Genomic DNA, 22,998 nt, shown 5'->3' with positions numbered 1-22,998 from the left:
CCGTCGACTGACCCGTAGGTTTTGGTGTTTGACGCCAAAGGGGGAGAGGGTTCGAGTATGTTAGGCTTAGGGGGAGCTTAGTTATTATATTAGCTTATCTTTTTACATTTTGAGTTTTTATGTGTGAGATATATTATGCATTCATGTTTACTATATTTATGTGACAGTGATATCTATGTGATCGTGATATATGACATATGTGCTCTCTACTTTGAATTCTTTATATGTCACATCACTTGTGTTTTGCTCATTTGCCTTTGCTTCCGTGTTTTACTCTGATGCAAATGAGCTTTATTACTTGTACTCATACTTATTTCATATCTTTTGAGTACATCTTGATGGCTTGGGTCATATAAGCTTGTCTAATATTTTTGTTCTTATTGCCAAAAGCTTATATGAACCAAGCATGTTAAAAACCTCATCTCTTTCACATACTCGAGGTAGTATTGTCATCAATCACCAAAAAGGGGAAAATTGAAAGCATCTAGGCCCCTAGTTGGGTTTCGGTGATTAATGACAATACGTGATTACTGTGACTAACGTGTGTTTTGCAGAAACAATTGAGTTAGGTCACGGTAATGGAGATCGATTGGGCAATCATGGTTGTCATGCCCCTACGATGGAAATCATTTCGGTTTTCAAAGGATGGACGACAAGGTTAAGGAAGGACTAGTTCTAAGCGTCGATTGGAGTTGGAGAGACACTTAGAGTAGTTTAGAACTTTATTTTATCCTTTGGCCGTACTATTAAGGGGGGTATGAATGGGTAGCTTGACCTAGGTGAGTCTAGTGAGTTAGGTGTGGTGCACACTTGTTAAAACTAGCACTAGGTAGCTCCACAACAGCCCTTTGATCTAATGGAGCAAACTTCATTCACATATGTTCGAGAGTTGGAAGTGAATGGAGGGTCAAATACTGACCGGACGCTGGCTCTAGTGTGACCGGACGCTGGCTTAGGGTTCGGTCAGTTCATTTGACCAAGGTGATCACGTCTGGTTTGACCGGATGCTGCGAGGTCATGGTACCGGACGCTGAGGGCCAGCGTCTGGTCGACTCCAGTAAGGTTCTAGAGAGGGAAAATCATGACCGGACGTGTTCGATCAGTGCTGACTGGACGCTGGCTAGCGTCCGGTCACACTGTAAACACTGGAGTTTGGGGTATACTGATCGGAGCGTCTGGTTAACATGACCAGAGCATCCGGTCACCCCATAGAGGCACATAACGGTTCGTTTTTCAGTCGGTGTTATAAATACAACCTCCACTCGTGTGTGGGGGTACTTTTGCTCATTCCAACAGCTGAGAAACACCTTAGAGAGTGCCAAGAAGAGCAAGGTCCTAGTGAGGTGATTGAGATTTGAGAATCCAAAAGAGAGGCCTCATTAGTGAAGATCAAGAGTAGCAAAGTGTGCATCCACCTTCTCATTAGGCTTGTCGTGGTCAAGTGAGAGTTCATGCTTGTTACTCTTGGTGATCGCCATCACCTAGACGGCTTGGTGGTGATTGGGAGTTTGGTGATCACCCGGTGGAGCTTGTGGGTGACCCAACTCATGTTGTGAGCGGTTGTGGGTGATTCACCGCGATGGAGTGTCGAAGAATCAACCCGTAGAGAGCACTTGATCCTTGCGCGGATCAAGGGGGAGCCACACCCTTGCGTGGGTGCTCCAACGAGGACTAGTGGGGAGTGACAACTCTCCGATACCTCGGCAAAACATCACCGCGTTCCTCCCTCTCTATTTACTTTGAGCATTTACTTTGAGCATTTACTTTGTGCAATTCAATTTATGTCTTTACATTCATAGAATTGCCATGCTAGAGTAGGATTGGATCTTAGGTTGCAAGTCTTTTGTGCGGTAGAGCAATTAGGAACACTTTCTAGACACAAGGGGTTAATTGGGCTAACCATAGGATTTAATTATTGCAAAGAAATTTAGAATTAGCACAATTCACCCCCCTCTTGGGCATCTTGATGCTTTCACCTAGTACTCCAGTGCATGATGGCAGTACTACACAACAAGAAGAGCACTCCCAACCACAAAGTAAGGCTGATTTGCCATGTAACCAGCTTTTTTAATAAATTTCTTTGGTAGTTTCTGAATCACAAATCTTTTTTCTTACACATTTTTTGTCTCCTTTTATTTTTATTGTTCTTTTCTTTGCAGCACCGCGTGCATTACATGGTGAGTCGCATGCTGTGGATGACATAATGGATTTGTTGGAATCTCCATCATCATCCCGTGAACGTGCTCCACAACATGCAGTTGCCAATAGGAATGCCTCTGCAATCTCTGGTGATGAGCAACAAAGCTAATCCGAGGTAAGGCCCTGGTGCCTATTTGTGTTTTGAGTTACAACCAACCTATTTTATCACTGTGCAATCACACACTCATTTATGTTGCAACTCCCCCCCCCCCAATTGCACATTAAGATGCAACTGGTTTCCATTCATATTAGCAACCAAATCGTAATTACTAGTGGGCAAGTCCTTTTTTTGTTGAATCCTTTTTTTGCATGCACAGACTTTTTATTTTTCATTTGCATAATGAGATGCAACTGTGACCCATCAAGATTAGCAACCAGTGCATTCGCATTGTTGCAACTGTCACCATCCATTACTTATCACAGCTTTCTTTTCTACACTTTTTAGGGAGACGCTCATTAGGAGGTAGTGGAGCACGATACGTCTGATGCAAACCAGATTGACCAAGAAGAGTAGATTCTGCATTTGGTTTCAGATGCACCTATACATGAGCAAGAAGGACCGGTCAGCTCGAACTACATTGATGTAGGTGTTTTTTCAAAAGCTGCAATCCATATGAGTCTTTAGTTGCAATCCAGATTACAGTTGTGTTGCAATCCATATTGTTTTTCATACATGTTTTTTTCTCTCGATATGTTTTTAGGAAACTCTAGCAGAAGAGGTTGTTTGCCCCTCTACACTTTCTTTTGCAATTGAACACGTTGTGAGCATGCATACTCTTCCTTCAGAATTTTTTCTCAATTCAGTTGTTATTTGGGTTGCAATTCATATTATTACAGACTTTTTTCTCATCAGGAGGTAGTGGAGCACGATGCGTCTGATGGAAACCAGATTGACCAAGAAGAGCATATTTCACATTTGGTTTCAGACGCACCTATACATGAGCAGGAAGGACCGGTCAGCTCGAACTTGATTGATGTAGGTATTTTTTCAAAAGCTGCAATCCATATGAGTCTTTAGTTGCAATCTAGATTACAGTTGTGTTGCAATCCATATTGTTTTTCATACATGTTTTTTTTCTCTCGATATGTTTTCAGGAAACTCTAGCAAAAGAGGTTGTTTGCCCCTCTACACTTCCTTTTGCAATTGAACACGTTGTGAGCATGCATACTCTTCCTTCAGAATTTTTTCTCAATTCAGTTGTTATTTGGGTTGCAATTCATATTCTTACGGACTTTTTTTCTCATCAGGAGGTAGTGGAGCACGATGCGTCTGCTGGAAACCAGATTGACCAAGAAGAGCAGATTTCACATTTGGTTTCAGACGCACATGTACATGAGCAGGAAGGACCGGTCAGCTCGAACTTGATTGATGTAGGTGTTTTTTCAAAAGCTGCAATCCATATGAGTCTTTAGTTGCAATCCAGATTATAGTTGTGTTGCAATCCATATTGTTTTTCATACATGTTTTTTTTCTCTCGATATGTTTTCAGAAAACTCTAGCAGAAGAGGTTGTTTGCCCCTCTACACTTCCTTTTGCAATTGAACACGTTGTGAGCATGCATACTCTTCCTTTAGAATTTTTTCTCAATTCAGTTGTTATTTGGGCTGCAATTCATATTCTTACGGACTTTTTTTCTCATCAGGAGGTAGTGGAGCACGATGCGTCTGCTGGAAACCAGATTGACCAAGAAGAGCAGATTTCACATTTGGTTTTAGATGCACCTGTACATGAGCAGGAAGGACCGGTCGCTCGAACTTGATTGATGTAGGTGTTTTTTCAAAAGCTACAATCCATATGAGTCTTTAGTTGCAATCTAGATTATAGTTGTGTTGCAATCCATATTGTTTTTCATACATGTTTTTTTCTCTCGATATGTTTTCAGGAAACTCTAGCAGAAGAGGTTGTTTGCCCCTCTACACTTCCTGTTGCAATTGAACACGTTGTGAGCATGCATACTCTTCCTTCAGAATTTTTTCTCAATTCAGTTGTTATTTGGGTTGCAATTCATATTCTTACAGACTTTTTTTCTCACCAGGAGGTAGTGGAGCACGATGCGTCTGATGAAAACCAGATTGACCAAGAAGAGCAGATTTCACATTTGGTTTTAGACGCACCTGTACATGAGCAGAAAGGACCGGTCAGCTCGAACTTGATTGATGTAGGTGTTTTTTCAAAAGCTGCAATCCATATGAGTCTTTAGTTGCAATCCAGATTACAGTTGTGTTGCAATCCATATTGCTTTTCATACATGTTTTTTCTCTCTTGATATGTTTTCAAGAAACTCTAGCAGAAGAGGTTGTTTGCCCCTCTACACTTCCTTTTGCAATTGAACATGTTGTGAGCATGCATACTCTTCCTTCAGAATTTTTTCTCAAATCAATTGTTATTTGGGTTGCAATTCATATTCTTACAGACTTTTTTTCTCATCAGGAGGTAGTGGAGCACGATGCGTCTGATGGAAACCAGATTGACCAAGAAGAGTAGATTCCGCATTTTGTTTCAGACGCACCTGTACATGAGCAGGAAGGACCGGTCAGCTCGAACTTGATTGATGTAGGTGTTTTTTCAAAAGTTGCAATCCATATGAGTCCTTAGTTACAATACAGATTACAGTCGTGTTGCAATCCATATTATTTTTCATACATGTTTTTTTTCTCTCGATATGTTTTCAGGAAACTCTAGCAGAAGAGGTTGTTTGCCCCTCTACACTTCCTATTGCAATTGAACATGTTGTGAGCATGCATACTCTTCCTTTAGAATTTTTTTCTCAATTCAGTTGTTATTTGGGTTGCAATTCATATTCTTACAGACTTTTTTTTCTCAATTGAAATAGGAAGTTGATGCTTCGCATGCCTCAACTGATGAGCAACCAGTTGCGCCTGATACAGACACATGCGGAAAAAGGAGGCAATGTAGATTATGTAGCTGGCCTCACATGCGATGCTCCTTCCCATGTTGGTCCATAGGAAGGTGGTGTACTGGAAAATCTAGATGTCCCGATGGTGCATGAGGTTCCACCTTCAGCTGTTGAGCCTTAAATTACATACACACGAAGGTCTTCATGGATGTCTAAGGATGTTGAAGCTGAAAAGATGGAGAAGAAGCAGGCTACCGTTGGGAAGAAGGCAGAGATTGATGACCAGAAGAAGCAAGTTGGTCAGAGCAAGAAGGGAGACAAAGAGTTGATGAAGCTTCAAGTTCAAATGGATAAACAGTTAAAGCGCAATCAAGATGCTTTGAATAAAGACACTGTGCAGGCTTAGGAAGCTGCAGCGAAGAGGATCAGTAAGATGTTGGCTACTCAAGCTGGAAAACAATATGCTGCCAAACGCAAGAAGTATGAGGAAGATCTGGACAGGCTCCACAACGAGGCTAATGTTGAGCTTGCTATATTGCACTCTACTATTCCTAAGGAGGCATGGTCTAGCTCATCTGCTTCACAGATTCAGTTCCCTGTAGAGTCTGAAGACGAGATTAGCAACTTGACACCACCAGTAAGACTCTCACAGGAAGAAGTATCCGAAGGGTTGGTAGACTTCAGCGAGGTTCAAAGGTTAATTTTCCAGCGCCTTGGTGATAGGCTTTTGTTGAAGCCGAGGAAATATCTATCCCCTTTCGTTATCCGAAAAAGCCGGCCTGACGTACCTCTTGCCAAGGCGATTGCATTGAGGAGGAAGATTGCCGCTGATGATGGATTGAAACAGTATGCTCGTGTACTCTGTTTCTCTTTTATGTTGCATTTTGTTATTGTACTGGAGCCCCTGAGTAGTTGCAAACTTAATGCCCTGTATGCTTGCAATTTCTATGATGGCACTATATGATTGCAATTTTTGTATTTTTTTCTAATTTGTTGTTCCTAATTTGATTTCTAGTTTTATTCTTGTAGTACTGGACTGCCTGCTTTAGTTACAGTTGTAATACTCTGGATCTTTTTGCAATCGGTGATGCAATGGTCTGTGTGTTTGCAATTGCATCATCATCAGTTGCAAATGTAATAGCTTGTATGTTGCAAATGTAATACCCTGTATGTTGCAATTATTGTCTGTATGGCACCGTATGCCCTAGTGTTTTGTATGATTTTTTTTCAAATGTGTTGTCCCTTAATTGATTTGCACTGTATGTTTTTTTCGCAGTACTGTCTTGATCGAGTTTGGTCTTTTCTGTACCCTTACTGGTGAGGACCTGCTTTCCAACTTTGCTGATGAAGCACAAGGAGAGATTATGGTGGTTGACTTTTTGGTCCACTGCTTAAGACACGATGATATTGTTCACAAAGTGGATTCTGTTGGCTACAGGGTGTTCCTCACCACTACTTTCTTTGTGAGTTATTTTGATACATTGGCTTTCGTCCATCCATATAATATTTTATATTTTTTCTAGCAAAACGATGCCCTCTGATCACTTAAATTATTTTTTCATTTTTTTTCAGTTTGCTGTTTCAGAGTGTCCAAGAATTTTGAATGATGATTCATCTGAGACGACTGAGTTTATTGAAGTGTGGAGAACTCTTGAATCTCAGTTGCAGCACTATGATCTGTCCAAGGCAAAACTGGTTAGCAGTCTCCTACACACTCTACTTTTTTACTTCAATACACTAGCAATCCAGCATCACTGTCGGTAGCAATTATTGTATGCCAAGATATGCAACTGGCATTTTTTAAACTTTTTGTTTGTTGTTGTGTGCGCGTTTCATTGGATAATTACTCTGGTTATTTTTTTGTAGATATTTGTTCCAATCAGGGATGGAAATTCACTATTTTGTCTACTGCTTCAACATGTTGCACCAGCGCATAGATGTGCTTGATTCAAACGACTACTTCTTGAACTGCACCGACAAACTTGATCGCCACGAGGCTGTTTTTGCCAAGATCCCCATCATCGACTGATGCATTCCAGAAGGTCTCAAACCGGAAACTTCCTCGAGTCCACAGATGGAAGAGGCCTTTTATTAATGTAACTAAGCAGACACTCCTCAATGATTGTATGTTCTTTATCTGGAAGTACATGGAGTACTATGATGGGGAGAAGCTAACTAAGGAAATCAACCCGGTGAGCTTCATTTCTACCACTTTTTTTATCTGTTTTTATTTTTGCATCTTTTTCGGCTTGTTTTGTTACCTGACATGTGTACTAACTTTTTCAAATTCATCTGTTCTTTTTTTGTTTGGTCTTGTAGTTCAAGGGGATGATTTACAGGTGCGAGCTGATGCACTACCTAACGTTCCATCCCCTCAATCAAATTGATCTTCCTGCCTCACTTGATATATTTAGAGTTGGGGGATGACGGATTGAATGGGACAGTGGTAGTAGTCAGTAGAACATTTTCTGTTCGTTTGTTTTTAACATGGTGCATATGTGGCTGGTGGAAGTCAAGTTGTGTAGAATCATAGTTATTGTTGAAAAACTGTTAGAAATTTGTGCAGAATGTTAGTTGTGTATATTAGCGCTCTAATATAGCTCGTTGTGTATACACACTTTGGTGCTGTGCACTTTTGGGGGCAGGGAACTTTGTAATCACGTCTCATACCAGGGCATTTTCAACTGGCGTAGCAAATCGTATTCCATCTCGGCTATCAAATGAGTCGTGTCTAGGTACCAGCAGAGTTGCAATTTGTGTATGATTAAAGTTGCAATCGGCTGATTGTCTGAGTTGCAACTGGTATGCAAACGCATGTGCAACCAGACGTCCATCGCAGTTTTAATTCGGCTATCACTATAGGCGCAACTGGCCACCACCATGGTTGCGGTTTGCGCACGACGGAAGTTGCAATCGGCTGATGGGTTTGCAACTAGCAGTTTTGCAACTGGCGTAACTAACCGGAATGCAACTGTCATATCACTCGATTCGCAAGTGGTATACAAACGGTTCAAGGGTTGAGTTGCAACTGGTATATAAACGGAGCTGCAAGCAGCGGTTCCAGGGTAGTTGCAAATGGCCTACCCTAACCGGAATGCAATTATTTTATGACATAAGTTGTAATCGGCTGACGGTCTGAGTTGCAATCCGAGGACATCTGAACTCATCATTTTTGCACACATTATAATAGTCACGGCTTGGAGTTTTGCAATTGGTATGACAACCAGAGTTGCAATTTGTAGGTTGTAGTACACGCGGATTCATTCAGATTCAGTTGCAACTTTTTTTTATTACTAAAAAGAAAACAAAATAAATAATAACATTATTTATGGGGGAACATGTAGCTACACGATTTTAAGTACACGTGGAGATTCGTTCAGATTCATAGTCGTTGCCATCACTGTCCTCACTATGGTCCCCTTCATGTTCTTCATTCTTTTCCCTCTGTGTTTTAGGCTAGCCTCTCTTTCTCGGAGTCTCACCTTGTGTTTTGGCAGCCCTCTTTTTTTCTGTTCTCTGCTGCTCTGCTCCTGTTTGGGTTTAGCGGGCATGTTGTGTTGTAGTGTCTAGTAACATTGCATGTGTGGCACACTTTTTTCCCATAACTCCTCATGTATGTGCTATAAGGATTATTAGTTCCCTTTATCTTTTCAGCACATTGACTTTCCTTGCCATATTTTCTACCTTTTGTGTGTGACACTGGTGGCTCAGCCAATGATATACCAGCAAGGAAGTTTGTAGAGGTTGGATCAAGGTTGATCTCAGCCTGATTTTCATTTGTCTCCACAATAGCTGCACTACAATCCAAGCGTCAAGTGCAGCAGCATCAACATTCTAGGATTGTATCAACAGCTTGCAACTCCCCACTTTCCGCCCCTGTTGAATTGGTTGGATGCATAGAAGAATCAACTTCTGTGGCTTGGAGAAGCTCAATTCCAGGAGTGATTCTATCTAGATGTCTCACAGTTTTCAGCGTAAGCTCGATCTGTTTTGCTCCCTGCTCTGCCTAGCCTCATTAACTTGGGTAGCAGTTTTGACATCCGTGACTGCTCTGTGTCTCCTCGCGGCCCAACCTGCACAACATCATGTCTATCCCATGGAACCAGAGATCTTGCATCACGCTGTATCGTTTGTAAATGTACTTTTCTGGTATGCTCTGCACCTGTACAGGTGGGTGAATGCCCTTATGATGTGCATGCAGAATAGCCCTGCATTTTTCCAGTATATTTTGTTTAATACACAGAAACACCCAGGTACATTTGATGTGCAACTAGATAGGTATCAAGGTTGCAACCAGCTTACCTGTGTGCTCCCATTGCTTGCATTCACATTCATACACTCCTGCTTCCTTGTCAGCCACCACTTTAAATGCATGTTGCGCCCAGCAGAAGCTCCCCGCTCCCTTCTCATGCCTCACCAAATAACCATTCCTGACTTCTGGATCAGGATTAGGTTCTATGAGAAATGTTGTGATGTTAGCATATTCCCTTTTGTATTCCTGGTACACGGCTCTCGTGTACACCCTGCTGAGCTGCTCATCAAACCTTGATTTGCAAGCTCGAACAACCTCAGCCTGCACAAAATTCTTTTTTGTGATCAAGTTGCAACCAGCAACAGGAATGATTTGTTATTTTTTTGAAAATAACATACCTGTGAGTAGTGCGTCTCACCAGCATCCATGTGGTCTGTGTGCTGAAGCGAGTCAAGCACCCTCTTCATAAACGTGTGCAGGGTTATAGTGTTGTTAACATAACCATCCTTCAGTACCCTGTTCTGGCTTTCTGATCTCTGCGTGGATGTCATTCTGTCGCAGTACATCCCCTTGAAGTATGTTGCAATCCAGCTCTTCCTCTTTTCCTAGAGTGCATTTATTGCTGGGTTATCAGCTATCTCACACTCATGCACTAGCTTGTTCCACTCCTCCTCAAACTGTGTAGGCCCTAGTGGATAATTTATCAGAGACTCTAGCCTCTCCTTTAGTTTTTTATCTTTGTGTTGTATGTATAGTTTGTCGAGCTCGTATTCCCATGCCCTTGTGATATGCCATCTGCAGTTCTATGTTGCGATTTGTCGAACATTGTCCTTATCGCTTCTCTTATTGCTGCATCCTCATCTGTGGCAGGCACAAAAAAAGATATATACAAACATATCTATCAAACAGCAGTTTCCAAAATGAACCAGCAATACAATAGGGTTGCAACCCATACAACATCTAGTTTGCAACAGGTGAATCCAATTTATTGCATTTGTTCAATTATCAAGTTTGCAAACCAGGAATACATTATATGCGCAATTGGAGTAAAAGTTGTACCTGTTAGGATCACATAGGGCTGGTGCCCCCCATGCAGTTTTTGAAAGTTTCAAACAGCCATTTGAATGATTCAGTTGTTTCGTCCTGAAGCAGAGCTTGCCCAAAACTCACATTCTTCAGGTTGTTATTGGCCCCCACAAACATGCTTAGCGGCATGTTTTTTCTATTTGTTTTGTGGGTTGTGTCAAAGGTGATCACATCACCAAAGTCCTTGTATTCAGCTCTTTGACTAGTGTGGCTCCAGAATATGCTCCTGAGAACCTTTGTTTTCGGATCAAAATCCATGTCAAAGTAAAAGTACTCGTTGCTTGTCTTGCATTCTCTAAAAAACTAAAAAAGTCTCTCCAGATCAGCATCTTTTTCCTCCCTTGCTTGCTCAGCATTCCTAGAACATAAAAAGAAATTAGTAAATTATTTTTTTGCAGCTATGAGCATTTTTTTTTCTTTTGGATTTTTTTTCTGGACTTAGCACACAGGGACATACATGTTTTTGACATCTTTCTCTGTGAATGGCCAGTTTTGACGGCCACCATATAGCTCGGACATGACATTCATCGCAGCCTGGTGCGCTACCCCATTCCTTGCCATGATAGCAAATAGGTCATCCAGCGCTGCGTCCCTTTGTTTGTGAATATGCATGTACCTGACCATCCTAGGCGACGGGTGCAACTTGTGGTTGTGTGCTTCCTCAACATGGTCGAAGTACCATTGGTTGGCTTTCTTATCTTGCTTTACCTTAGCATATGCAGGGCAGCTGACTCTCTTTGATGTCTTTTTCAATCTGTGGTTCGTTATTCTCTTTATCTGTTTTCAGAAACCCCTCTTGGTTGCAAACCCAGTCTGCAGTCTCCTTGCTAGTTCTCTTCACCCTCACACTGAACCCAGCCAATCTTGCATACTCACAGTAAAATTCATAGGCTTCTTTTTTTTGTCTTGAATGTCTACCTCACCCTTGGGATAAATACATCTAGTATATTTGGATCCTGCAAAAAAAGAAAATATGCGGTGCTAAATACAAATGAATTCTGGTGCATAACCAAAAACAGATAGAGTTGCAATTACAGTATCACATCTAGTTGCAATCAAACCAGAACTCATGTTGCAATCCTTCATTTGAAAAATCCAAATGTTGCAATCACAGATAAATAATGTTGCAATTCTCATCATTAGTTGCAATCACAGTACAACCCCTAGTTGCCCTCTCAGATAGAGTTGCAATTACTAGTAGTTACATGCATGTACGTCACAGATAGAGTTGCAATTTATTTTAGTCAGTAGTTGCAATCAAAGTACAACTAATGTTGCAATTCTCATGTGAAGTTGGAATCAACACATCTAAAGTTGCAACATATATCAGGCACAATAATTTATTGTAATGACAGATAGAATTGCAATAACAGTGCATCCACTAGTTGCATGCATGTACGTCACAGATAGAGTTGCAATTAGTCCCTAACCATTAGTTGCAATCATACAACAACTAATGTTGCAATTCTAAAATGAAGTTGCAATCAACACATCCGAAGTTGCAACATTTTCAGGCACACCAGTGTATTCTAATCACAGATAACAACGCCGCCAAATCAAAAATCATGCGATCCAGAAGGAATCGGGGGTGGAAATCGCAGTTGCAATCAGAAGAGATGCTCACCGGCTGGAATCTCTGACCAGGATCAGGAGTGATTAATGCTCCAGGAGGAATCGATGCGGGTGGCATCAGATTAGTCGTGTGATGCAAGGCATGACCCAATCCGCGGGGGATGTCTGCTCTCGCGATGGGCGTGCTCGTCGGCGAAACCAGAGGAGTTGCGGCCGCAGATGTAGCCGGCATCGGAGATGATGCGATCGGATCTCCACCGCTCGCGACAACAATCGCCAACTGCTGATCCATCTGCTCTGCTGGAAGTGGCGATTCAAGTCGGGGTAGCGATGGTGGGGCCATGGGCGCAGCGCAACTTGGGGTAGCTATGGCGGCGATGAGGGAAGTAATTGGGCGAGATTTGGCGGCGACGGTGGCTCTGTTATCTGGGGCGAATCAAGGGAAGTGACGAAAATTTGGAGGCTCAATTTGAATTTGGAGTCCGGAGAGGAAAATGGTGGTTTCCTTTTAGGGGGCTCTCGAGATAGCTGGAGTCTGGTAAGTCTCGCGCTCGCCGCTCGCCACACCCCGCGCGTCTCGCGGCTCGCGCTCGCATGTCGGGTGCACCCGCTTCACAGAATGCACCCCAGGCCAACCGGCGCGGCTTGTCTGGGCAACCGGCCCAACTAACCCACCAGAGTTAGAGAGAGTCTCCTGCGGGCGTGCCTGGTGCGTGGACCGCAGGGTTAGAGAGGGTCTGTGCACTCGTTGCACGTAATGCAACTAGTCTATCACACGAGTCGCAACTGGTCTAGCACCAGAGTTGCAATTTGTGTATGACTTAAAATGCAATCGGCTGATGGGCTGAGTTGGAGCTATAACCAACCGTCCAAGACAGTTGCAACTGGCCTACCCAACCGGAATGCAACTGGCCTACCACCAAGATTGCAATTTATGTACGATAGAAGTTGCAATCGGTTGAAGGGATGAGTTGCAACTGATATATAAACGGTGCTGCAACCAACCGACAGACAGTCGCAACTGGCCTACCCAACCATAATGTAACTGGCCTATCACCAAGGTTGCAATTTGTGTACGACGGAAGTTGCAATCAGTTGAAGGGATGAGTTGCAACTACTATACAAACGGTGCTGCAACCAGCCATCTAGAGCAGTCACAACTGGCCTATCCAACCGGAGACGCGCGACTGAAGCTCGTGCGCTTGGCCCAGGAGAGGGGCTGTGACTGCGGCTAAGGGGCGACGCCCGGGGCCTATGCAGGCGCGCGAGGTCTCGGGATATACAGACGCGCGGGTCAACCGGGTCGGACTCCACGCCGGTACGGCTCGCGCTCGTCGGTCACCGCGCTCACGGTTGGGTGCATTTGCTATACAGAATGCACCAGATGCATTTTAGCCTGCGATCCGGTAAATCGCGAAGAGCTGTGAGAGAGTGCTGGGTTGCACTATCTGTTCTCCTTTCTTCGGCATCCTACACTAGCGCTTTTCTTCTTCGGCATCCTACACTAGCGTTTTTTGGTGGTTTATATATATATATATAGACACACAGCACCAAAAAACGCTAGTGTAGGATGCCGAAGAAAGGAGAACAGATAGTGCAACCCAGCACTCTCTCACAGCTCATCGCGATTCACCGGATCGCAGGCACAACTTTGCAAGCCCACCGGCCACCACCACCGCGCTAGCTTTAAACCGTAAAGGCGTCGAGCTTTCTTTCCCGGCCGCGGTGAAGCCACGAGCACCTGCCATGATTGCTCCTTTACGTTCCGAAGCGTAGCGAGCGCGCAACCACCTCCTGTCGAGGAATTATTTCAACTGTCGTCAGAGGCTCCGAGGCTCGGCCGGCACAGTGACAGACCAGAGCTGAGCTCAACTGCTCTGCTCAAGAGTCAAGAGACCTGTGGATGGTGGTGTCCATTATTGCGAGCTTTATCTCGGGTTCATTCATTGCAGTCGTCAGCCAAGGATGGCACGAACCAGTACTGTTGCTAGCACCAGCGTGGCCACAGGTGGAGAGCACGACGAAGTCGACGACCCTGCCAGTGTGGGTAGCCGTGTGCCCCAGCGGATGAATCGTCGTTGTAGTCTCTGCAGCCAGGTCATTTTGAAGTCAAACATAAAAAAAATCAGGAACAGTAAGAGATACAATCCAGTACAAAAATTTGGAACACGGTTTGGTACGTACAGATAGTATATCCAGTAGATCTCATGATACGTTACATTCATCGGAAATTTTCAAAACTTACAGAAATGGCAGTTATGTTATTCAAACATAGGATACGGTCTCACATAGAACAAGGGTAGCAAAACATTTCAGATCTGCACAGTAATCAAGCAACATGACCTAAGATGAAGAAATGACATGACACCACCCAGTTCGAAGGATGTTCACATATGCAGATAATAATTTGCAATTTTAAAGTTAAACATGCACAAACATTTAGCGACCCACGAATATTTAGCAATCAACAAATCAGTGTTTCTAATTTATATATCAAAAAATCAGCAAAGCACGGAATCTATATAAGTGCCAGAAAGCATGGACACGAAAGAATGAACCATGTTTACTGTAATAATTTAAAAACTAACTGAAACACATAATCTATTTATAGGTAAAATGGGAAAACTCTAATACCAGCAGAAATTTTTACAAGAACCATTGTTACCACTCACCAGCAAAAGGAAAGCAGATCAACATATTGCTAGCTCAATCCATAAATCAAGCAAACTAGCCAAGAAAATAATGGCATGCATTCTATACATGTAAACTTTGCAAGCAATAATAATTGCAAAATTATACTGTGGAAATACTTGCAAACTGAAGTACTGTATGTTGGTAAGCAAATTGCCCCAATGTAAAGTATATACAAATATCAAGGTAATTATGCTCAGTATCAGCACAATGATCAAGTTAGGAGTACAATCTAATGTGAGGGTGACATTTGATACTTGTTGGCAAAAGAATGGAGTAATGGATGTCGTTGTCGAATCTATGAGTCATACTGACCTTATTTGATAACAGAATCAATGACAAAACCAAGCAGAAAGTTAAATCTGGTCAGCGTAATCAAGATGGAAATAACTAGGCCGTGGAGTTCAGCTCCGCGAAAGTAAGGAACGGTGGATCCAGAAAACCTACAAAACGGCGGCTCAGATCCGGGAAAACAAGAAGCAGAGACCGTGCACCGCAAACCCTAGATCCGGAAAACCTACAAAACGGCAGCGGCGTGGCTTGGGTTTTACCTTAATGCAGCAAGTCGGCCGGGTCGTGGGCGATGGAGGCAGTGCGGCGAGGGGGGAGAACTGCAAGAGGAGCGCCTGCAGGTCAGATCCATCCAGGTGCTACGGCGGTGGCATTGAATCGAGAATACCTTGCTACTGGCAGTCGGTGAGGACGAAGGCGGGTTGGGGGAGGGAGGCGCAGCGCAACGTCAGCTTGGCTTTCGCCGGCGAGGTTCCGCGGCACGACGTAGAGAGGCGGGTGGGAGCCGACCCGCTCACCACCGACGGGGCCCGGCGACGCGGCGCAGACGACCGCCGGGACTCGCGCGAAGAGACGGCGACGAGCGACGCCTGTGCGGGGAAACCCTAGCCGCCGATGCGAAGGGGAGAAGATGAGAGACGGCGCCGCACGCTGGGGATTCGGAGGGACGAGCGGGTGGCTTATAACCAGCCGTTTGGCTAGGGCTGGGTTGCCGAATGGCTGGGCTAATAAGCCCAGTATCAGCCAGCCACATTCAGCCCTACCGAACAGGCCGCGAGTTGACTGTAGCGGCGTAGGCAGCCCATCTCATAGGCAGGCAGGCCAGTGTAGAACACTTTCACCGAGTACTTGTACGAGTACTGGATTTATACAGTATTCATCAAGGACTAGTGTATCGTAGTGGCTGGGGAAGCAACGCGACGATTTTTTTCGTACGAGTGAGCATCAAGATCGTGCTTGGCTGTGGGTTTGGCGGCAAGGCAATCGTCCAGTCGAAGCAAAGTTTGCACTGGGAGCCAGAGCCACGATCGGAATTCGGAATGATGACGGAATTCCGGATCTGGACTTACGCTGATTTAGGCCTCGTTTGGTTGGCGATTTTTTTTTAAAATGGTACTGTAGTACTTTCGTTGTTATTTAGCAATTAGTGTCCAATCATAGTCTAATTAGGCTTAAAAGATTCGTCTCGTGAATTTCGTCTAAATTGTGTAATTAGTTTTATTTTTTATTTATATTTAATGCTTCATGCATGCGTCCAAAGATTCGATGTGACGGAAAATCTTGAAAAATTTTGTAAAATTTTGGAAACTAAACAGACACTTATCGTGAGAGAAAGCATTTGCTCTGAACCAACGGCCAGGTGTTTACCAACAGGACACGGGGGGGTGTAGCATCAGCAATTCGTTTGCTTGCTTGCGCATGGTCAAGTGTCTGTGTCTCTCTGACCAACTAGGATAATCGGTTGGACTTCAGAGACCTCATCAAGCTCGGGTTAGAGAACCTTTTTACTACTGACTGTATCATGGGTCTTACTATTTTTTTTTTCGAAAAGAGAAACATTTTGTTTCATTAAGGATTACTGAACTAGTAACTGATTACTCGTACTGTGCTCGCTCACATCATCAAAGTTACATTACGAAATTTGAATAACAAATCACAAAAAATGCTCTAGTTGAGTACCAGTAGTTCAGTACTGCTCCACGCATCGCACTCCCCAGACTGAGCTGCCCTCTGCCGAGAGCTGAGATCTCCCTCCCAATAATAATTCCAGCATTTAATTCCGCCCACATGACTACCACTAATGCTTATTGACCGGAGAATCTCAGAACGCAAAAAAAAAAAAAATCGAGCACGAAACAGAGGAAAAGGCGCAATAAGTACATGAACACTCAGCACGGGGAGCTTGTTCCTTTTTACAGCGTTGCAACATGTTCCGCTGACAAACGGCACCGTTAGAAACGTTGGTGCCCACATGTCAGTGGAACAGCTTGCGAGGCACAAATTCCTTGTTTTCCCTAGCTTTCACGTCAAGGTAAAATAAAAAGGGGAAAAAGGATAAAACCCACGAAGTAATGGTCGTGTAAGTTTTGAGTGAAAAATGGACCGAGCATGTAGGAGAATATGGTGAGAAAGAAGTTTACAGGGTCACACAGCGACAGGGAGACGTCGACGAGTTCACCGGAACCGGCCGCCGTCGGCGAGCTTCCAGGAGCGGCAGTGGTGGAGCGAGGCGCTGGACGTGAGCGGGTGGAGTGGCGACGGGCGAAGATCGCCTGACACGACCGCGTCCGGCGGGTGGCCGCCGCCACGGAGGTGCCTCCCCAGGCTGGGCCGCACGAGCTGGCTGATGCACACCGAGAACCCCGACACACCGGCCCCGGGCGCCGCTCCCCGTCCCAGGCGGCGACGGCCCGGGGTTTTCCGCATCGGCGACGGCGACGGCAGCCACGGCGACTCCGCCGGTGAGGTGCTCTCCTCGCCGTCCCCGTCGGCGTAGTACCTCACCGGCGAGAGCCCCCGGTCGCTGACCCCGCGGCACGAGCGCCGCGGCGGGGAAGGCGGCGGCAGACCGGTCTCCCTGTCCTTCCTCCTCCGGCGGGCGGCGCGCGGCACGATCCCCGCGAGCCAGGAGGACGGCTTGTACCTCCACTCCTTGTCGCCGCGTCTGTCGTCGTCCGGTCTGTGGCCGAAGAGCGCGGCGAGCACGGAGAACCTGCCGCGCCGCCTCCGGAACAACCCGATGTCGCCATCCTCGAACCCAGCTGCTCCTGCTCCTGACCCGGCGCCGTACGCGGGGCCGACCTGCGGCGTCCGGAAGAAGAGCAGGCTGCCCGGCGGGCGCCCCCGCGGCGCCGACGACGCGTCGGACTTGCGGCGGCGGCACACGTACGGCGACGACACCGACCTCGGGAACACCGGCTCCGGCTCGGGTTCCGGTGGGGGTAGGGGCGGGGGCAGCGAGGAAGCCGCGTTCTGAGCGGCGGCGAGCGCGAGCAGGCGGTCGCGGAGGCACGGCGCGCAGACGCCTACGCCGCCCTCGTACGGGTGCCTGGCGCACCTCATCGCGCTCCCCTTGCCGCTGGCGCTGCCTCGGCCATTACCTTACCTCTCGTGATCTCTTCTCGCGACGCGGGTAGAGAGGAATGGAAGAGATGCCAGAGGCCAGAGGCGAGCGAGCGAGCTCTCACCCTTTTTCGTTACACACGGCTAGCAAGGCCTTGGTTTGGTTAGTTGCTCCTAAAGCTTACTCTCTCGCACAGTTCGTGGGTTGGTTTCTGGACTAGTTTGGACTGATTGATTGGTTTTTGGATTAGTTTGGACTGACTGGTGCTGATTTAGTGTGAGAGAAAAACATTATTAGCTGGCTGATTTAGGCTGGCTGAAACCAACAAGCGAACTGTCTGTCTCATCGCGAATATTTGCATACATTAAGTATTAAATATAGAGTAAAAAATAACTAATTGTATAGTTTACGATTAATTTACGAGATGAATCTTTTAAGTCTAATTAGTCTATGATTTGATAACGTGATGTTATAACACGTGCTAATGACAAATTAATTAAATTTAATAAATTTATGTCATGAGTTATCGACGAATTCTATAATTTATTTTTTTATTAGTATTTAAACACCCGACTGACTCTTTCTGTGCCGGGCGATTGGAAAATTCGATTCCTCGAGAGCTCGAGGACGGTGTTTAAATATGGCTGGATCACGTGAAAAGGTGTGCGTGCGTGAGAAAGAAAGAAAGAGATGGTTTGCGGTAAACGAGCTGGTTTCGTTTCAGTAAACCGTGCTCAGGCCCGCATGATGTCTCTGCAACAGCAAACGAGTACGGGCAGGAGCGCTAGATTTTCGTGTCCCGATGGCGGCAGCGCGTGCACACAAACTCCACTCCACCCGTGTGGGATGGATGCACGCTTGGGTAACGTTAGTCCGGATCCGTATGCTAGTACTGTATGTAACATAATAATAACACGTTCGAGTACTAATAAGCCTCGAATTAACCGTGCAACGAGATCACGGCCTGTTTGGCTCGTACCACGTACAACCGTGTGTGCATGCAACCGGCGCCGTATCCTGTACGGCTGACCACGCCACGGGCCAGCTTAAACTTATCACGTAATACGGCACTCCGTGTCGTCCGTGACGCGCGGACGCTCAAAGCGACGGGCCAGGCGACCGTCTCCAACGTTCTCGACCTCGCCGGCCGGCCGTCGACAACTCAGCAGCTCGCGACCGGGAGAACTCGACGACCAGAACGAGTCCACGACGCAGACCCCGAGCCGAACCTTCGCGCACCTGCAATTAACCCGCCGAAAACGAGGCGTCACCGACGCTGCGCCGCGCGCCGGGCTGCTTTCTCGTGCCCCTGGTTTCCAGAATCCTTATCTATCTGCTCCGTTCCCGTCGGTGTGTGCAGCAGCATCGTCACACAGACACAGCGATGGGTCGCTCGGTCACAGACTGACACGGGCCGGCTGCAGACAGCACAGGAGGCAACCGAAAGCTTCCAATTAGCCGGAGTTCCTTCTCCGACCAACAACAAGTCAGCAATCACATCCCATTAGGGCGTCCGCAGTGGTCTGCTCAAATAGCTAGCTGAGGTGGCGTCCAAATAAAATAAACAAAGGAACCTGATCTGCATGCCCGGGAAACGCGGGAGGAGCGGAGGCACAGCGTTCATCGATAGAAGTGCGAGACTAGCGCTTGCTTTCTCGATAGCTAGTCACTTTTTACACTCTCTCTCCGCCAGATCGGATGAATTTAGATGATCGCTGGCGATTTCGATGGTCCGTTGGGCACGCCCTTAGCGTGAGCGAGCGAGGGTTCAAGAAAGTAATTCGCAGGGGTTCGTTCAACTTCGCTGATCACCCGATTCGTCTGAGCACTGTCACTGCGAGTCCACGATCGATCGCTCAAACTCCCAACCACCGGTTGAAAATGCAGCGTCTAGCAACAATCAGAACCTGAACGACCACTGCCGAAACTAATGCAAGAACGTGCTCCTACCCCTCCCCTAGCAGTAATGTTGCTGGCTCGACACAACAAAGCTCTGCGGGAAGGCGACATCGTCTCGGACTCGGATCTCGGTCGGTAAGAAGCGACATGGACGTACGGGCACGCGAGGTCTTGGAGAAGGTGGGGAGGGATAGAGGGAGGTAGGGAGCGAGCGACGGAAACAGCTCGACCTTCTAGATCCGAGAGCACAGCACCCGGTTCGTCGTTCTCGTTCGCTCGAGAATGGAATCGATTGACGACTCCGCCGGTCGAGGCTACCAGCGTCACAACTAGCAAGACAATTGTCTACCCTTCTCTTTCTCCAACACGCCTGTCGGATTGGTAATATTGACTGCAATGTCTTCGGTTTTCTGGCTGCAAATCCGGCGTAGCCTTGTGCTGCCACCAGCACAGAAACGACTTTTAATCCACTTCGAAATTTGATTTTAGTCTCGGTATTTTTTTTTTTGCACAGAACTAGAGAAATCTTTAGTCCCGGTTGGTAGCTTCCACCGGGACTAAAGGTCTCTGTCCAACGACTACTGTGGCAGGCTTTTGCTGCAGGGGACCTTTAGTCCCGGTTGAAGCTACCAACCGGGACTAAATGTTAACTTTTACTCCCGGTTGATCCCTCCAACCAGGAGTAAAAGTCTACTCCCGCCTGGAGGCTCCGTCCGGGACTAGAAAGGCATCTTTAGTTCCGGTTGTTGTCTCCAACCAGGACTAAAGATCCCCTCCTATATACCCCTTCTTTCTCTCCGAGCCCGATCCACTTCGAGTTCAGTGTTCTTGCTTCGTCGCCGGCCTCTCTTCTTCCTCATCGCCGGTAATCACAAGATTTCTTCGATTCCTCCATCAATTTTTTGGTTCTAAAGGTTACCAACTTTATACTCTTATGTTTTATCAGTAGCATGTCTCATTTTGTAGACTAGATATATGTGGTTTTTTATGGGGATTTTTTTATTTGTAAGTCATTTGAGCTCAAAATCACTTTAAAGTTTGCATATTTGGATGAATGAAGGTTAAAGTAGTTATTCAAAACCAATATTCAGCTTTTATTTCTAGCATGCATAGCACACTTCATGGTTTAGAGATATAGAGAATTTTATAGTTTTTTTAATTTTATTTGTTTATAAATGAGAAATTTATATTATATTAAAAATAAGTATAGAGAGTAGATGGCAACTGCTTCTGGGTCATCGGCCTCTCATCGGGTTCCAAAGCGATTGAGACCGAACCTCCCTCTCATTGCATACGGCAAGTGTGAGGAGAAGATTGTGATGGAGTACCGGGTGAGGAAGGAGTGTCCCAACAAGGGTCGTATCTTCTACAAGTGTCCGGATCGCAATATGAGTTATTTTGTTGTATTTGATAATTATGATTAATTTATACTTATTTTCATGATGATTGTGATTAAAGTTCTAATTTTTTGTTTTAATTTCAGTGGGATGACACTGGATGTTCAGGCTGGTACTGGGAGGAAGAATATGTTGAACACGTACAAAACTCTCTTGCACAGGCGGCTATGGCGGCTGATGAGGCAGTGATCCTGCGGAAGAAGCCCATAGATGTTGAACAAACGCATGATCTGTCTGTTTTAGTTAGGATTGTTCGCGAAATCCTTATGCTGTTGAAGTGCATTTTAGCTTTAGTTTTTTTAGTGGTAGTTGGGATTGTCTACATTGTAGCGAGACTTTCATAAATTAATACCTTGTGTGGTGACATGCATAACGTATAATGAACTAATTATATTCTAGGTTTTAATATGGTATGTATGTCATGTAATGCAGATGAGCCGGCATTGTATGTACAATGCTGATCGTCGTTCTCAAGAGTTCATTGAGAGCGTGCATTCTTTCTTACGTGTGGCCGAAACAAACAAACGCGATGGTTTCATGTGCTGCCCATGTGCCATATGTAGGAATTTGAAGGAATATGCTAACTTAAGTAGTCTTCATTCACACTTGTTGAAATCGGGTTTCATGCCAAACTATATTTGTTGGACGAAGCACGGAAAAACCGGAGTTGTAATGGAAGAAGGTGAAGAAGAACAATGGAACAACGATGACATTATTGCTGAATATGGTGCCTTCAATGATACTGCAATGGGGAAAGCTAAAGAAGAGGTAGGGGCAGAAGATGAGCCTGCTGATGATCTTTGTCAAGCCATTCATGACGCACAAAGAGAATGCGAAAGTAAAAAGTAGAAGATCAAGTTCGAGCGCATGCTAGAGGATCATAAGAAATTGCTATACCCAACTTGTGATGTGGGGCAAAAAAAGTTGGGTACCACACTGGAATTACTGCAATGGAAGGCAAAGAATGGTGTATCTGACAAGGGATTTGGGGAGTTACTGAAAATCCAAAAGAAGATGCTTCCGAAGGATAATGAATTGCCCGCCACTACGTACGAAGCAAAACAGATAGTCTGCCTTTTGGGATTAGAAATCCAGAAGATACATGCATGTCCTAATGACTGCATCCTCTACCGTGGCGAGGAGTACGAGAAGTTATATGCATGTCTGGTATGTCATACATCGCGGTATAAGATCAGGCGAGATGACCCTGGTGATGTTGAGGGCGAACGTCCCACGAAGAAAATCCCTGCCAAGATTATGTGGTATGCTCCTATAATACCACGCTTGAAACGTCTGTTCAGAAATAAAGACCATGCAAAGTTGTTGCGATGGCACAAAGAAGACCGTAAGGTAGACAATATGTTGAGACACCCTGTTCCAAACGACGCCGATGGTCACGCACCCATGTGGAAGAAGAAGTCTATATTTTGAGAGCTACCCTATTGGCAAGTCCTAGAGGTCCGTAGCGTGATCGACGTGATGCACCTGACGAAGAATCTTTGTGTGAACCTTCTAGGCTTTATAGGTGTGTATGGGAAGCCTAAGGACACACTTGAAGCACGACAGGACCTGCGATGTTTGAAAGAACGAGACAACCTGTATCCAGAGAAGACAGATGATGGACGCCATTATTTAAGTCCTGCCAGCTACACTCTTAGCAAAGAAGAGAAGAAAAACATGTTTAAATGC

The 22,998-nt window shown here is 45.4% G+C and overlaps 2 protein-coding genes across 2 annotated transcripts; both read right to left on the bottom strand.

The window, feature by feature from the left end:
* Positions 1-9,173: 9,173 nt before the first annotated feature.
* On the bottom strand, positions 9,174-10,653 carry LOC136492142 (protein FAR-RED IMPAIRED RESPONSE 1-like). Its single transcript, XM_066488259.1, has 4 exons — positions 10,480-10,653; positions 9,708-9,914; positions 9,360-9,630; positions 9,174-9,265 (listed from the first exon to the last, which is right to left on the bottom strand). Exons 1-4 carry the CDS (start codon positions 10,651-10,653, stop codon positions 9,174-9,176), a joined length of 744 nt encoding a protein of 247 aa, XP_066344356.1.
* A 5,967-nt stretch (positions 10,654-16,620) lies between these two features.
* LOC136493574 (uncharacterized) lies at positions 16,621-18,169 on the bottom strand. Its single transcript, XM_066489672.1, has one exon. The coding sequence runs from the start codon at positions 18,010-18,012 to the stop codon at positions 17,125-17,127; it is 888 nt and encodes a 295-aa protein (XP_066345769.1). The 5' UTR covers positions 18,013-18,169; the 3' UTR covers positions 16,621-17,124.
* Positions 18,170-22,998: the final 4,829 nt, after the last annotated feature.

Source organism: Miscanthus floridulus, chromosome 11, assembly GCF_019320115.1.
Source record: "Miscanthus floridulus cultivar M001 chromosome 11, ASM1932011v1, whole genome shotgun sequence".
NCBI classification, from domain to species: domain Eukaryota; kingdom Viridiplantae; phylum Streptophyta; class Magnoliopsida; order Poales; family Poaceae; genus Miscanthus; species Miscanthus floridulus.
This window is presented reverse-complemented; position numbering and strand designations above follow the sequence as displayed.

Excerpts from the sequence above, each read along its gene's own strand:
- LOC136492142 (XM_066488259.1), bottom strand. The coding sequence starts at position 10,653 with ATGGATTTTGATCCGAAAACAAAGGTTCTCAGGAGCATATTCTGGAGC. Across the intron at positions 9,915-10,479 it reads CCAATAACAACCTGAAGAAT|GAAAAGAGGAAGAGCTGGAT; the intron begins GTGAGTTTTGGG and ends AATGCACTCTAG. Across the intron at positions 9,266-9,359 it reads CAAGCAATGGGAGCACACAG|GGCTATTCTGCATGCACATC; the intron begins GTAAGCTGGTTG and ends GGAAAAATGCAG.
- LOC136493574 (XM_066489672.1), bottom strand. The coding sequence starts at position 18,012 with ATGAGGTGCGCCAGGCACCCGTACGAGGGCGGCGTAGGCGTCTGCGCG.